Source organism: Antedon bifida, chromosome 2, assembly GCF_963402885.1.
Source record: "Antedon bifida chromosome 2, ecAntBifi1.1, whole genome shotgun sequence".
NCBI classification, from domain to species: Eukaryota; Metazoa; Echinodermata; class Crinoidea; order Comatulida; family Antedonidae; genus Antedon; species Antedon bifida.
In genome coordinates, this window is record NC_136227.1 from 21,540,283 (window position 1) to 21,557,694 (window position 17,412).

The 17,412-nt window shown below is 31.9% G+C and overlaps 1 protein-coding gene across 1 annotated transcript; it reads left to right on the plus strand.

Moving 5' to 3' along the window:
• Positions 1-1,744: 1,744 nt before the first annotated feature.
• Positions 1,745-3,417, plus strand: LOC144835936 (kin of IRRE-like protein 1). Its single transcript, XM_078691068.1, has one exon. The coding sequence runs from the start codon at positions 1,808-1,810 to the stop codon at positions 3,119-3,121; it is 1,314 nt and encodes a 437-aa protein (XP_078547194.1). The 5' UTR covers positions 1,745-1,807; the 3' UTR covers positions 3,122-3,417.
• The last annotated feature ends 13,995 nt before the right edge of the window (positions 3,418-17,412 follow it).

The window sequence follows — 17,412 nt, forward strand, 5'->3', positions numbered from 1 at the left end:
AAGTCAAAATTAAATAGATTGGAGCTTTCTGATAAAACAATATTTCAGACAACTTGAAGAAAACAAAATATAGAATAGAATAACAATTATGCAAAAAAAAAAAGAAAATCATTAAATTAACCTTTGTCCTCTACAAAAATATATTTTGCTATCTCCTTGTATTATTTATTACAATAATGCTTTTAAGCAATAAAGAAGTGGCCATTCTAAAATGTTCCAAAGTTTCTCATAAATAATTCCCTCACATTCAGGTTACATGCATTATCATGCAATAAACCTTATTGATTTTGTAAGAATATTTCTTTATTAATTCTTTCCTTAGCATTATTTTGTCCATTAATTATCTTGAGATCAACTTCATCAAGCTACATAATTAGAGTATATTCCTTAGGGCCAGGAATCAGTCTAACAAGCTTTTCACAGTGCGCAATAGAAGCGGTTGGGGGAATAGGCCTAATGAGCATCAACATGAAAATTTGAAAATCTAGCATAATATTGCACTAACAGACATACATGAAACAATGTAAATGAACTATAAAAAAATAGGCCAAAATAAAAAATATACAATATTTAAAGATATATTGTCCCCCTAAAAAAATATTTTTTTAAATTTTGTTGTTGAATATGTTATTTTAATGTCACATAATAGTTATTCACTCTCACAAAAAATTGGGTCTGAAAAAAATTTATTTACCTGAGAAAAATGTAATTTAAAGCAAAAAATGGTCAAATTGTCTGGAAGACAATGAGTTTTTGGGTAATTTAACTGTTTATTTTGTCTTTTTATAGGTGAAATAATTTTTTTTCCCCGTTTTTTTTCTTATGGAAGTGAACAACTTCATTAAAACTGCAAAATGGCCTATTCAAAGTCCAATTTTAAAAATCTTTATTTTTTATGATTTTGGGGGACAATACATCTTTAAAAATAACTTTTTATTGCAGCAAACAAATTGACTAAACCATTAACCTATTAATCAAATTAAATCATATATCTTGCCGCCTCAGCCCGACCATGGTTAAGACAGGTGAGAATATTTTTGGAATATGGACTAGGTTCTTGAGAAAATGGCACATCTTAAAATGTCTTCCAGTCAGGATAAAATTGAAATACAATTAGGCTTACTACCACCTGAAGTGAGAACATTTTAAGAAATTTGAACCTATAATATTACGGGTAGGCCAATATACTGTTTCTAGAGCTTTAAAAATACTGCACCGACCATTATTGGATTGGTATTAGGTAAAGTTAAATATATATTTTTGCATCAGAAATTTCACTTCAACTTCCTTTAATTTTTTTGAATAACCAATTGATTTTACGCATGCGACAACATGTAAATCCAACTAAGTGAATTTCTGTGACAGAGAGAAGAAAGCAAAAGACATTGTATCTTGTATCTGTGTCAAAAATGAAAATGGAAAATCTAAACTAATTTTATAATGAATGTTGGACAAAAGTTGATTTATGATACATGAATTTGAACAGAAACTAATTGGCTAGTTCCGACCACTAAATGATGTCATAAACACCATCTACACAGCTCTCAATTACTACTCATGTATATCTCCAACAGTCAATGTATCATCAACACTGCAATTTAATACTGCTACATGATACTTAGTTCAGAAACCATAAACAAATTTATAGAATTGACTGGCCTCAACTATGGTATACAGTAGTGTTATTAAAGCATTAAATGACCATACATAAAACTACCTAGTTTCAATGTAAAAACTTCATTGACAGTAGAACTTGCACATATGCTAGTTTTAAAACTACTTTTCAAGGAGTCAGAACAGTTGTCAAATGTATTATATTTTTTATTATATAAAAATGACCCAGTTATCTGAAGCTAGTTTGTTGTATTTTCTTTTCTTATGGTGTTTTCAAAGCAATTTTGCAGGAACCATCTCAAATTTTCCAACAGATGTTACAGTTGCAGAGGGAAGTAAAATTCAGATCATATGTATAGTTCAAGACTTAGAGAATGATGAAATTGTATCATGGTTTAAAGACTCGGTAAAGATTAGCGAAGGAAAGAACATCTTACAACAATCAAGTCGCTACGAAATTGATGTTGATAAAGATAATGGTCATTATTTTCTCATTATTGATCCAGCTAAAAGAACTGACAAAACATCTAAATATTCTTGTGGGATTTACAAAAACGGTGAGAAGATTACAATTTCAAAAGATGTTAAAATCACAGTAATTGAAATACCAAACCCAGATTGTCAGAATAGACAAACAAAATATAGAAGTGGTGAAACGTTACGTTTATCATGCGAATCAGAAAGTGTAGTTCCAAAACAAACATTGAGATGGATTACAAATGGAACAGAACTTGAATCATTGGTAAACAAAAAAAATAACAAGATTTTGCTAACTCATCCACTCAAACTTACTCCTGAATTCAATGGTAAGATATACATTTGTAATCTAAAAGCTGCAAAAATTGAACGAAATTGCACTGTTGGTCCACTGAATGTTGTTTACAAACCACTGATTGAGTTAAATGGTGAAATCATGGTTAAGCAAGGAAGTGTGTACATATGTTCTGTAAAAGCTAATCCAAAGGTAATTTATTACAAGTGGATATTTACACCAGATATAAGTGAAAATCAATACCAAATAGAAACTGGTGATCAGACACTAAGATTAAACCAATTATATCCAAGTCAGAATGGAACAATTATGAATTGCCAAGCAACTAATGATATTGGTAGTTCCACTATGTCAAAAATACTATACCTACCCCCTTCAAATAATCCAGATCCAATCTCAAGTACAATTGATACAGGTCAGCAACAAAACTCTGGAAAAATGTCATTAACCAAGATATTATCTTTTGTTGGATCCTGTTTGTTACTGCTTGCTTGTATTATGGCTGTTTTATTATGTATATTTGTTGCTCATTCAAGACGGTATCTACCAGGGGTACGTGTCCCTCAACCTGATGTTTACTTTATGCCAAAAGACAGCATCTCTACAATGGGCAGGACTTCAGCACAAATTGCTGGTGTATGGAAAAGATCAATAGGTACTCAAGTAGGCCTACCTTCAGATCTTGATAGAGAATCAATATACTTGGAAATAGGTGAAAGAAAAACTATAATGTAAACAATTAAATTTTGAAAATCAAATTTGTAGTTTATTTTGTTTTATGATGATTATAAAAAGCTTTTCTTCCTGGTTTAAAAACAAGCTACATTAACTTGGCCTACAAAATTTATAATGAAACGCTATGGAATGCTATCATTCTGCTGATGCATTAGATCTATCATCATAATGCAAATCAGAAAAATTCTTAAAACATAAGTTGAACATATCTGCTTGATTTTATGTGTATATAAATTAGCTGCTAACAAAAATAATACAGGGGTTAAATCAGCAATTTATTATTTATTATGTTTCATCACAGAAGTATGTACAGTTTCATTAAGATTTTTTTTTATGTAATGTAAATTCAGCTAAAAATTTTGATATGAAGTAATTTTAATACTTAAGTGATTTGCCGCTATACTACTTCGTGAACAGAGTGATTCGCTGGGGCCAATTTCGTTTTCTGACTAATTTAGGTATTGCTTTTTTATCGATGATAATCAGAATCTTCAACACAAAACAGCAGCTTCAGTGAATTCACGTTTAACGCACATTCGTGTCCAACTTCACTAACTTATAGGCCTGATAAACGATACGCAGTTTCAGAAAAATGAACAGTCATAGTCATTATTTTATTTTTAAAAAGAGGTAAAATGGACATAATTTTTTAATGCCTGTTTAGCCCTTTTTATCAATGTCTTTTTTTTCTTTTTTCATACTGTACTTGCCTAGCCAGTTTTTTACTTCTTTTTTTGTTTTCTTGAAGACTTTTTATACTAAAAATATCTGCATTTTTTGCAAATAATTTATGTTTCAGTTTTAATTTAATTTTCAACAAATAAATCTGTGAAATGCAATCCGCAGATCGAAATGCGTCAAAAATCTGTATTATGCACAGTATTGATGTGTGATGTAGTATCTGTATGTATACAACAAAATTTTAGTAGTCTACATACTTGTAGTCAACTAAAGTAAGTAAAATTAATATACAAATTTCATAATGATGATGATGATGGGACAAAAATAAATGAAACGTATTAGCGGCTATCGTGCAGGACTGTCCTGCATTTGAAAGTGATTTCTTATGAAACACGCATTTTGAACAGATTATTTTTATCTTATCACAATTTGAGAGGAAATGCATTCAAATTAATTGGTAAATTTTTAAAGTTTAGAACATTATTTGAGTATTCGTTAATAAACACCATACATATCAACAAAAATACATAGTATCAGGGAAAAATTACAATTTAATTTTTCCGTGGTCTCTTGCCGTGACAAAAGATGGGCGATTAGTATGTCAGTCTGACATGACACAGTCACATTATGTTATGTGCATTTATCCATCATCAGTTAAATCTTTATCCTCCAAAAAAGGACATTTTTAAATAAAATAAATTCAATAATCACAATGAAAATAACGCTGAATTACAGATTAACGAAGAAAAGAGTAACAATGCAATCTAATAATATTTGCATCGTTTACCGTACCGGAAGTACGTTATTATCGGAGACTTCCCTTCGACGTTTGCGTTAAACGCAAAATATGATGGCATGCACATTTTTTTTGCTTATAATTATGTTATATGACCATTGACCTGAAGTTTATGTGTAGTTAATTTAATTGATATCTGACACAAGCAGTTATGAAAATATGATGGGAAAGATGAATTTAAAAATTGCGCCTCAATGACATCACGGATGAGTGATCACATAAAGCTATGATGGCCTATTTTTTATGTATTGTAAAAAAAGAAAATCATTGACATTGAACTTTTTGAAATATACATAAAATGCATAAAATCTGTGGAGAAAGAAATAAATAAAGATTTTGTACAATAGCAATAGGTGATCTTTTATTTAATATGTGGTTATATACTTTGCATGGGCAAGTATAATAAAAGCGCACTCTGATAAAAGTACTTTGACAAATTATTAAAATGAAAACAAATTCTAAATAAAATTCGGAACTACTGTATTTACGGCCATTGATTTGTTATACACTATCCCTTCACTTTAAAATATATGTAGGCTAAAAAATGAAAGCAATAGTGGATATGAAACTTTAGACTTTATTTTGTACTGTTCAGAATTTACGAAAATAAAAGAAAAATTGTGCTATGTTAAAAAAAAAGTATAAAATGCCAAACTATATTATTTTGGGTGTTTTTAATGGTGTATTAATTATTCATTTATACCTTTTATTTTTATTTCACTGGTTTTGATATTTTGAATTTTGTTTGTATGGGAGATTTGTTACCTATTTGCTCCGCACGATTTGTCTGCATTGCCTGTATACTAATTCGGATGGCATGATTAAGTAATAAAAGCACCTGAAAAAAAAAAACCAAATTTTCAAGAATACAATTCAGAACTATAAGGCCATTGATTTTGCTATACACGGAGTATTCTTTTACTTAAATATCTGTATGCTACAAAATGAAAGCAATACTGCATATGGGACTTTGTGCTGTGTGAATATTAATCTAGGGTGCGCCCCAAAAAGTGACAACGTGCATGAGAGGGACATGCACGTTGAAATTAGACTCGATGCGCTCAGACACAAACTTTTACATTTTGGGTGTATTTTTCGTTGATATTTGATATTTAGCGGAAACACGACACCCATTTGGATTTGTTTTATTTGTGTGTGTGTGTTTTTTTTTTGTTCATTTACATTTTTTTTATTTCATGGTTTTTTATATTTTGCAATTTTTTTTGTGTGAGGTATCGTATCTTTTTTGCTAGTAATTACATTGTGGTCTAGTTTTGATTTTTAGCTTCAAGCGGTGATACATAATAATTATCATGTCATGTTTACATTACAATTTTAAGTAAGACTTAAATATGTATTTAATGTAAGGGCGTGTGGCGCAGTGTGTTAGACGTTTGAACTACTGACTGTGAGATCGAGGTTCGAATCCAACTCTCGCCACATTGCTTGTATCCTTAAGCAAGATACTTTACTTACGTTTGCCTCTCTCCACCCAAGTGTATAAATGGGAACCCAGTTAGATCAGGACACAACTTTACGCTGATTACTAGATGCTCTATGGGAGTATGTTTCCATACGTGTTTGATCTGGAAAAAAATGACTGGGGCACTAATGTTCAGCGCTTAGAGATTTCACAACATTATGCGCTATATAAATCCAGGATATTATTATTATTTATTTATCATTTTAAATTTTATCAAAGAAATTATGACAAGTACATTGAAAGCTAATAAATTACAAATTCATGAAAAACAGCAGCAAAATATGAATTGCAATCAGCCTCATTGTTGTCAAGACACAGATGGCATAGAATAAACTAATTTTATTATATAAAAAGAAGATAATGTTTAATTGTTATGCAAAATTATATATGTTGCAGCATTACTATTAAAATTTTATAAATAATTCAATCAATATTTAATTATAAACAGCACACCTCCAAGCAACAATAGGAAATAGCTTTACTGAATGCATAAAACAAATTTATTATTGCATTTGTAACAAAATCATTAAATAAATCCACTTTATTATTTTATTCTTTTTTTTTGTGAGACAAGTTAGACAGTATTCTGAACAGTTTTACATGGGGCCTGTTTCTGCTGCATATCCTCAAAATACGGTATAAAAATATGGTATCATATTTTGAGTACCCCATTTTTGCTAGAAGTACTATCTTGGGTGATCCTGTTAAAATTCATCTTTTTTATCCAACCTGCCTTTTCAATCCCCCAAAATGGGGAAAAGTTATTCCTTGCTTACCCGAATTAGAATTTGTTGTCTTTGGCGATGTTGTAGCCTCTGCTTTCACAGTCTCTTTTTGTTTTTTTTTATTTACTTGTTTCAGTGACAAGTCCGCACACCCTGTTACTCTCCTTTAATTTTTGCTAAATTATCTTTCTAAATTTGGCTGTTCTGTTTCAAGTTTTAATTTTCCCGAAATCTTTGTTTCCCCAACAGATTAATTGCAAATGTTGTGGTGTTGACTATAGACTATTCATTTGTAAAAAGCTTACAGAAAATCAAAATATACAGTATCTTTTATTGGCAGCAGAAAAGGGTACACATGGTATAAAGACCATATTTTATCCACAAATTTGGAGAGGAAAAATATGATATGATTTTATACAGTATATTTTTGTGAGCACCATTTCTGCTACCAAAATGAAAAAGAAAGAAAGATTAGTCTAAAGGTATGTTTGACCTTTTTGGAAGCCATAATTAAAATGTTATCCAAGAGATGAACTGATTATTGAAAACACATGGGTTTCATTCGCACAATTTTGTTACATACCACTCGAAAAACAGTAACTAGATTTGAACTCGTAACTATGGACATAGGTTAGGTTAGGATAGGTTATCCGCCACGCAAATGCCACGTGCACGACATACGTTAGAATATTGCCAACAGAAAGATGATGCCATTGTGACCTGAAGAAAATAAAATGTTGATAGTGTCTATATAAGGTAACAGTATACACTATATACTGTATACATACTACATACTGTGTAGCATAGGTAAAATTATGGGACCCACCTTTATTCCAATTTTTGATGATGACGTCAACAAAATGAAACACGAAAATAGAAAAAAATAGGAAGGGAATTATCTGAGCAACAACATATTAACGTGTTAAAGAAATTTGGATACATAGAATATAGATGCGCGCTTTTATAAATGTGATGAACTCTGACGCAAGAGATAAAAATACAACTTATATAATTCAACTGGCCATATGATGACGTCACAACATCCGATGCGCAAAATGTGTACATGAATTTGTATCTACAATTCAACAGCTTCCAGAAAACATTTTAATCATGAGTATCAATTTTCATTCTGAGGAGCTATAAAAAATAAATTTTACTGTAATGATGAAAATAAGTGCCTCAAGTTATTCACATTTTTTTACATGATGGCTTCATCAAAATTAAAGATGTATTATCCCTTTGACTAATTCCAAAAAAATAAAAAATAAAAGAATTTGAAAAAAAGTGGGTCATTTTGAAGTATCATAATAGTTATTAACTTTCACCAAAAATTAGTCGAAAAAAAAATCATTTAACTGAAATACAGACGTTTTTTTGTTCAAAAAATAACTTTGACTTCCAGTCAAAGTTTTCGATCAAAACATATCTCATAATGCAACGCGCTTGTTTGACTACTCTGTTTGTATAATCATAAAACTTCCCCGCGATCTGTGTGAAACACCTTCTCAACCGTGACGAGTTGTAAACAATCCTAATTAGCATCATGCATAATGCATACTCGTGGTTTGAAATCTTTGTTTAACTTTCGCTCGTGACGATTTTCCAGACGAAATGTAATCAAATTAATTTACCTGTTAATTACATAAACTTGTTGTTTTTGACTTGAATTTTCGACTTAAAGTGAATAACTTTAATATTACTTTGATATGGCCAATTAAAATTTAGAATATTTTGACCTTCATTTTTTGTGTTTCAAGGGACAATATATCTTTAAAATTTTGTAACTATTATAAAAGATAATTGATCGAACAAACAAATATAAAAAATCTGGGGGAAATTGAGGTACAAATAAGCGAGAGGCGCTCTATTAAATGTGATGAGCTATGACGAAAGAGACAAAAATCCTATATTTTACATTCGTGTGGCCATACGATGACGTCACAATACCCGAGAGCTAAAAAGTTTACATGAATTCACATCAACAGTACTATACATTTCATTCATTCACATTTATTTGTAATGTTCAAGGTTCTAGTTCTGCTGAAAGTTCAGATGATTCTCGAGATGAAGATGATCAAGTGTGGCTGGAATTAAGAAATGTGGATTATCCGAGATTACGACGATCTGCAAGACTAAATATAGGACATCACAGCAATATTAATCACCTTCCCAAGACTGTTCGATGTTAATATGTTTCACTCGAGTGCTGTTTGTCTTTCGGGATGAAAGAATCTAAAAAGGGGAAGATGTCGGGAATTGATTTTTTGTGATTTTATTGGATCTGTTTGTATTATAATACACATTGTTATGCCCTGCGGTGTAACAGTCGCGGATGTTTATATTTATGTTAGCGCCATGTGATAAGGTCATTGGATTGTGATCCTAAGACGCGCACCCGAGAGTCCGTTGAGGTACATAGAGTGTGCCTTAAGAGATAGGAAGCTAACTTCAAGTTGTATTCTATTGATGTACTTGGTGTATGCTTATGAGACCTGGCTGTTTGATGACTAGCCTATGTGTATTGTGCTACTGTATAACGCTACCCCATTGCAGGGGTTTGTTGTTGTTTCATTTCTTCCGTTTGAAAGTTACAGCATTCAATAAACGTTTAACACTACACGTTACTTTGGTCTTGGTAATCCTTGAGCCCACGACAGTACAACCAGGTCTCATGATTAAGGAATATAAACATATTTTGAGTTTTACATACAACAATTGCCTGGCCAATTGAAATAGAAGTACTTGTTATTTTTTTATTTCATAAAAATTATATTTAAAATTTACCATTTTGTTTTTTTTAATTATTCCTCACAAATGAATTCCTCTATATTTCTGATTAACATTTTGATTTCATGCTAATTTATTAAAAAAATGATTTTTTGATGTACAAGTTTATGCCATGAATAAAACAAAATTAGAAATTGTTAGAGAAGAAAGCATAATTTTATGCTTTCTGTAGAGAAGAAAGCAAGGACTTTCTTCCTATACTATATACAGATATATAATAATGAAACTAGCTACAAAAACAAGATTACTAAATTATGATTGCAATTTGTTTAAGTAGATTTCATCGTATGCGAAGAAACGAATATAAATATTTAATTTTGTTATTAATAAATAGACAATTAATTGAAAATTGCTTTTAGTCAAATCTTCAATCCACTTTTTCTAATTACAGTCAAGCATACCTTTAAGGCCCAATACGTTTGTAATCGTTAAATCAGCTACTTATCTACTATATGGATATTTATTTTGCTATTTTGGTTTATTTAAAAACATTAAAGAAAATTTGTTTATTAAACCTAAGGTGTACTGCATGCAAATAGATTATGAATTATTTTCTTACTTAAATGTAATTTTAAAATAATATTTTATTGTACTGATTATTTGTTTTATATATTATTTTAACCATCTGTATATAAATTATGCTTAATTCTGACATAGGAGAGCACAAAAAACATTTCGGCTGTTTACACAAATTACATGCATATATAGCGTCCTCTATAATGTTCCATATTATGTCATAATTATTCTAATGAATTATTCATGATTTCTGGCTTAATTGGATAGGAAAAAAAATGATGCGAGCCGGACAGCATTCAATTATTGAAAACTGTCGGCGAACCTGTTGAAAAACCTGTTGAATTAATATTCAATGCTGAAAAGTGTCCGTCCGGACACTTTTGAATGCCGGACACATTTCAATCTTAAACCGGACTACGCACTTTTAGAAGTGTGCCACTGTTTCAAAAGTGTAGCTTCCAAATATATTATTATAAAAACGACTCTCTTCTATGGTTTGATGTATTGTTAAAATGTTATAGCTCCCTCTTTGGACTATGCTTTCATACCTTCTAACGTTTCAATTCAAAAAATCAGTCACCCGGAACACCTTGATACAAGTTGAATGACAATAACCAACAGTGGCGCTATATTCATTATTACAATTGGATTGGTAGTTTCTTTGCATGCTTCAATGAGCTGATAAACTTCTCAAATCTGTGATAAAATGTTAGCTTATTTCTTAGATGAGTTCGTTTTGTGGAGCAGTAGTTTCTTCTGTTTATAAATCAGTGCTAGATCTGGTTGAACAGCAACATATTACTTCAGTAAAAGTAGTACAAGAAGTGTGCATGCCAACCAGAAAACCATGATGAGTCTTATTCATAGGACTACAATCACAGCCGGCTTCAGTCTTTTATTTATTGTATCTCATGCTGTAAGATTTACAAGCTTTCCACAAAAAGTAGTTAAAGTGCCAGAGAATGGAGAGGCATTGTTTTCATGCAAGATTGATACATTTCAAGATATTCATTCATTTAAATGGTTTCGTATAAACAGGAAGACAAATGTTTCAAAAGAAATTCAACTTGATAGCCGTTTTAAGATTGAGCAAAATAGTGGGCTAACAATAACTTCAGTTGAAATACATGATGAAAACTATAAATATGAATGTAATGTTTATCAAGGTGAACAAAGAATACTTCATACAGCTAGTTCGCTGGTTGTTATACGCATACCAAAAAAAGAGTACCCAAAATGTAATGATTTGCCAGAAATTAAAGTAGGTCAACTTGTTCACTTACAATGCGAGTCTGAGAAAACTAATGCCGATATTCGTTTAGATATGAGATGGAATAACAGCTTTAGCCTAATTACTGATGCTCTAAAATCGGAAGACATTATTATAGAGTATTCGTTTGTAGCATCAAAGAATGATAATGGGGTAACTATTACATGTCAACTTACCTCAGGTGTTCTCGGGACAGAGACAAGACAATGTACATTTGGGCCTTTAAATGTTAAATACCCACCTATTATAAGTATAGGAGGAGATTCAAAACTTGAAATAGGAACAGAAAATGTTTTTGTTTGTAATGCTGATGGCAACCCAGATGTGAGTAAATATGGATGGATTACAGATTTACGACAAAATCAATTTAAAATTGAAAATGGTGGACAAGCGATACGTGTGATGCCATTCAACAGCCATGGTTTAACCATTAAATTAACTTGTTATGCTACAAATGCTGTAGGGGAAAGCACAAAAGCTACAAGCATAACAATTGTAAAACAACACTCTAAATTGACTACACCTATATACTTTAGTACATTTGGCACAAACAAACCTCAACCTGTAACTTCATATACTACCATTTTATCAGTAACTGGTGCATTTTTGTTACTTCTGGCAAGTATGATGACACTTCTATTGTGTATCTTTCTTCTTTATTCGAGACGACACCAGTCTCTAGATTACATTGGACAAAGAGTTCCACAACCGGATGTTTATTTTGAACCAAAGGACAGTGTAGCAACAATGAGAAGAGCTGTTGAAGGTAAATGGAAGAGGTCAATAGGTGCACAAGTTCCTATGGACTTAGATAAAGATTCCATATCATTGTATGCAGAAATAGAAGAAAGCAAAAAGACATAATCCATTGAGATCCAGCCATTAATGCATCATTGTATATATGCACTGATGAAGGACTAGTGTTGCCCGAAAGCTCTGCTAATTTTTGTGGCTGTTTTACTTTATCATTTTGATTTAGTTTTTCACTTTTTGTTTGTATCTCTATTGAGATCCAGCCACTGATACCCACAGCATTGTCATTTTTTCAGTAATTTGCCTTTGAATTTATATATATACCGTATATATACATTATGCTCTACATTGGTATTGAGCACTCTATCCTAACGGTCTGATACTTTCAACCTAAATATATATATATATATATATTTATCGTTTCAAATTAATTAATTAAATTTCAGTATATCACCGGGCGGTTTAGAATTAATGTTCTTTGCCTCTTGTGTTTATATATATATATATATATAAACAAATCAGGCAAAGAACATTAATTCTAAACCGCCCGGTGATATACTGAAGTTTAATTAATTAATTTGGAACGATAAAGATGAGGAAATCTGTGAGAATGAGAAAAAGTCGCCCCAACCGAGACTCGAACTCGGACCGCCTGCTTGATATGCAGATGTCCTAACCATTAGACCACTGGGGCTTTCATGGTATTGTTCAAACTCGATTGGATAGCGACTCTTTAACATTCTCGGCGTGGTACGGCGGAACAGCACTAGTCCTCAGTTGTACGCACGCGCACCAGAGATCAAATTGATACGCCCTCATCTTTCAGTATTTTTATTCACGAGGCGGGATCTCCGAAGAGATACTTTTATATATATAAACAAATCAGGCAAAGAACATTAATTCTAAACCGCCCGGTGATATACTGAAATTTAATTAATTAATTTGGAACGATAAAGATGAGGAAATCTGTGAGAATGAGAAAAAGTCGCCCCAACCGAGACTCGAACTCGGACCGCCTGCTTGATATGCAGATGTCCTAACCATTAGACCACTGGGGCTTTCATGGTATTGTTCAAACTCGATTGGATAGCGACTCTTTAACATTCTCGGCGTGGTACGGCGGAACAGCACTAGTCCTCAGTTGTACGCACGCGCACCAGAGATCAAATTGATACGCCCTCATCTTTCAGTATTTTTATTCACGAGGCGGGATCTCCGAAGAGATACTTTTATATATATAAACAAATCAGGCAAAGAACATTAATTCTAAACCGCCCGGTGATATACTGAAATTTAATTAATTAATTTGGAATGATAAAGATGAGGAAATCTGTGAGAATGAGAAAATATATATATATAACTAAGTATAAAGCCAGATCAACTGGAGAAAATGCTCAATACCATGGGTAGAGTTTAATACAATAAATTAAGTTAAGTATATATCCAAATTCCTTCAGCTCTGCTAACTTTTCTGGCTGTTTTACTTTGTCGTTTTGATATAGCTTTTCGGGGTTTTTTTTGTATCTCCATTGAGATCCAGCTACTGAACCCACAGCATTGTCATTTTTTCAGTAATTTGCCTTTGGATTTATATATATATAAACACATCAGGCAAAGAACATTAATTCTAAACCGCCCGGTGATACATATATATATATATAAAGCTTAATTGTTAAGCTTGGCACTCTTGCCTCTACCGGCATAAATGTACAATTTAGATCTTTTAAATTAATTTTGCCAGAGACATTCATGTATTAACAATTATTCACACACACGTTTTTGTCTTTGTTTTAAATTTCCGGCGGAATATATATTCTGCCGTCTACCACGCCGAGAATGTTAAAGAGTCGTATTCCGCTGTAGGCCTACCACGCCGAGAATGTTAAAGAGTCGCTATCAAATCGGGTTTGAACATTACCAGGAAAGCCCCAGTGGTCTAATGGTTAGGACATCTGCATATCAAGCAGAAGGTGCCGGGTTCGAATCTTGGTTGGGCTGACTTTTTCTCATTCTCACAGATTTCCTCATCTTATCGTTTCAAATTAATTAATACATTTTCAGTATATAGGCCTATATACACAATAGGCACAGAACATGAATTCTAAACCGGCCGGTGATATACTGAAATCTAATTAATTAATTTGTTTTTGTTTTAATTCTTTTTAGGTTTTTATCATTTTTTTATGACTAATAACAGCAGACTCAAAATTGGATTATTCAGTTACATTGCATTTTATAAAATCTAGTGATAAAGTGATATTATTGCACATACAATCTACATGACTTTGAATTAATGCATAATAAATAAATTATTACCAAAAAGAAGGATGCAACAACTAACTTTAAATTGTAAAAATAGATATTATAAGATACAAATAAGTATTGTTCATTCTTGTATTCTTTAATAATTTTTATTACACAATTAATGTTCGTACGTTATTGCTGTTTACCAGCTAGGCCTACAAATAGATTTAGTGCTTAACATTTGATTAGGATTAATGTTAAGCGCTAAATCGGTTAAAATATGCAAAAAAGGCATAATTATCTACTAGATTTTGTCAAAATTTTCACAGCATATAAAACAATACCCTGAGGGCACTTCCAACACGCCCTAAAGGCACATTTATACAACACGCTATTACACGCATATTCAACACGCTTACAAGGCTACTTGGCTGAATCCTAACATTTTGTGGATTTCCGGTTGCTGTTGACGTGTTGGAAGTGTCCACATGATATTGTTTTGACCACTCGTTAAATAAAAGTATGTGTTGTAACAATTTTGACCAAATCTAGTATAAAATTGTGTTATGTGCGTATTTTAACCGATTTAACGCTAATGAAATGTTGACATAATTTGGCAAAATGTAGCATAGTTTTTTCCAAATTTCAAAGCTGATTATAATGCATATGAGTATACTGTATATGAGGAAAATACAACTTGAGATTATGAACTACGGTATAAAACCATGGTATTATAATTTATGTATAACTGCCAAGTTTTTTGGGTGTTGACCTTGGCCCCTGCATGGAACACGCTAAAAATTAAAGACGTGTTCAAAGGGTGTTTAAAGGGTGTTTATGTATAAACATAGTAGCTAGACTAAAGACCGTCCAATAGAGGAAATTCATCGTGAGCTACTTATCCGTGCATTGTTTTTCTCTTAATTCACGACAAGAAGGAATGAATGTTTTTGACGTAATATGTATGCATTATTTTTACAAAATTTTTTTTTTTTTTAATTTTATGTCTTTAGGCTATGTGGCCAAGAATTAAATTATCAGATAGGTGGTAAATCCCCCTGATACAAGGGCTATTTTGTGAACCAGTTCACCAGGTTAACCCCCTACTCTTCTCGAATAATGAACTGGGTTCTTTAAAGTGCACACATGTTATAACTGTGTACACTGGACCTACGGTTTATAGTCCTTATCCGAGAAGACTTTGTTCCACCACCAGAACTAGAAGCGAGTCGGCCTCGAACCCTTGCCGATGTTGTTGGCTCTTTAGGTACGGTAAACGGCGCCCCTGCCTTAACCGCTCGGCCATTTGACTCAACAATTGTAGGGTAATGTTGCTTTAAATATATTTTAAAATAGCTGGACTTATTACTATTAATTGACATCTAGAATGTTTTTGTCACATCTGTCGTGGTGCAACCTGTGTGTGATAAAACATAGCTTTCAACGTGTTGGATTCACTTGGCCTACATATGCCTAGGTGGCATAAATAATGGGCCTACTCATTTAAATTGTATGTTATGTACATACCGTGGAGGTATAAATACATACCGTAGGCAAGGCCTACTTTAATTCTTAATATCACTACATTAGTTCTATCCAATAAAACTTGATATAACTGTACTGTAAATAGGGCCTAAATTGAAGATAGACAGTATTACACTACAATTAAAAAAGTTTAAATTAATCTTTTATTTTTGAGGCTGCATAAAGTGTATTTTCTGTGTACTGTAAAAATGTAAACTTCATGTCTAGGGTAAAAATTTTACCAAATAAAAACGTGTACATATATGCATGTACAAATTTAAAAGCTCAAAAATTAAGTTTTGGAGCATGAATTAGGCCATTTGCGAGCTTTAAAAAAATACTGCGCAAAAATACGATTCTTATGAAGCATAAAAATACGATTTTGTTTGTACAAATTGCATTGTACCAGATAGTTGTAATAACCCGAAGGCTAGAGGGCGTACTCCTGACTGGAAAGTGATTCCAACTGGAGGGGAACCAACAAGATGACGGCCGTAAATCTGTTTAAAAATATTATTTAGTCTATAGAATAATAATCTAATATAATAAATTAAGTCCAAAATAAACAAATATTCTTATTAAAGCACTTTGAAGTTTTTATAAATTTAATATAATATTGTTAATCACAATGGAATGAATAATTTCTAGTAATTTTTTTATACGAGGATCATATAGAATTCGTATTGTTACGGGGATGGAGAATGTAAAGAATGCTTACAGGCGTAGTAGTGCGTCGTGACTGCGTAAGGGCGTATCGAATGGTTGATTGCAGCCGCCATCTTGTTGGTTGCCCCTCCATGAAGAATAATTTTTCTAACTGCGATAAATTGGAGATCTAGCCTTCGGCTATAAGATCTTTGCTTCTAATCACCATCCTTAGCAAAGATTAATATAAGGCATTTTTAAAACGAAAATAATTTTTCAGAATGCATGTTGTTGTAAATTATTCTGGAAGCCATTGAATTGTAGATATGAATTAATGTACAAATTTGACGTACAAAATGTGTGCCAAATTTTCTTCCAAATCCTATATTTATTTGCTCAATTCATTATCTTCCGAAATTTTCATCTTTAAGTTTTTTTTATAACGTCATCATACCAAAAAATTAGAACATGGTGTGGGTCCTGTAAATTAAAAAACGAATGTTTACACTTATAAAATCTTAAATGAAAAGAAATTGATTCGTGAAAAAAAAAAGTATATTGATGTTGTTATAGAATTTGGTAGTGTATCTGGGTTAAAACTTAACAAAGAAAAAAACAAATGCCATGTGGCTTGGACAATGGAAGAAAAAGGACAACCTATTTGACATCATTGGATTTCTGACGGTTTTAAAGTTCTAGGTATTTTGGTATATTGGCCATGACAAAGAATTTTATTTTGTTAAAAACTGGTCCAAAAACATCTATTCGTTACAAAACACGCCTAAATCGTGGCGAAAAAGAAATCTGACCATTTTTAGAAAAGTAATTATCTTAAAGACGCTTGGCCTGGCGAAACTTGTTTATGTT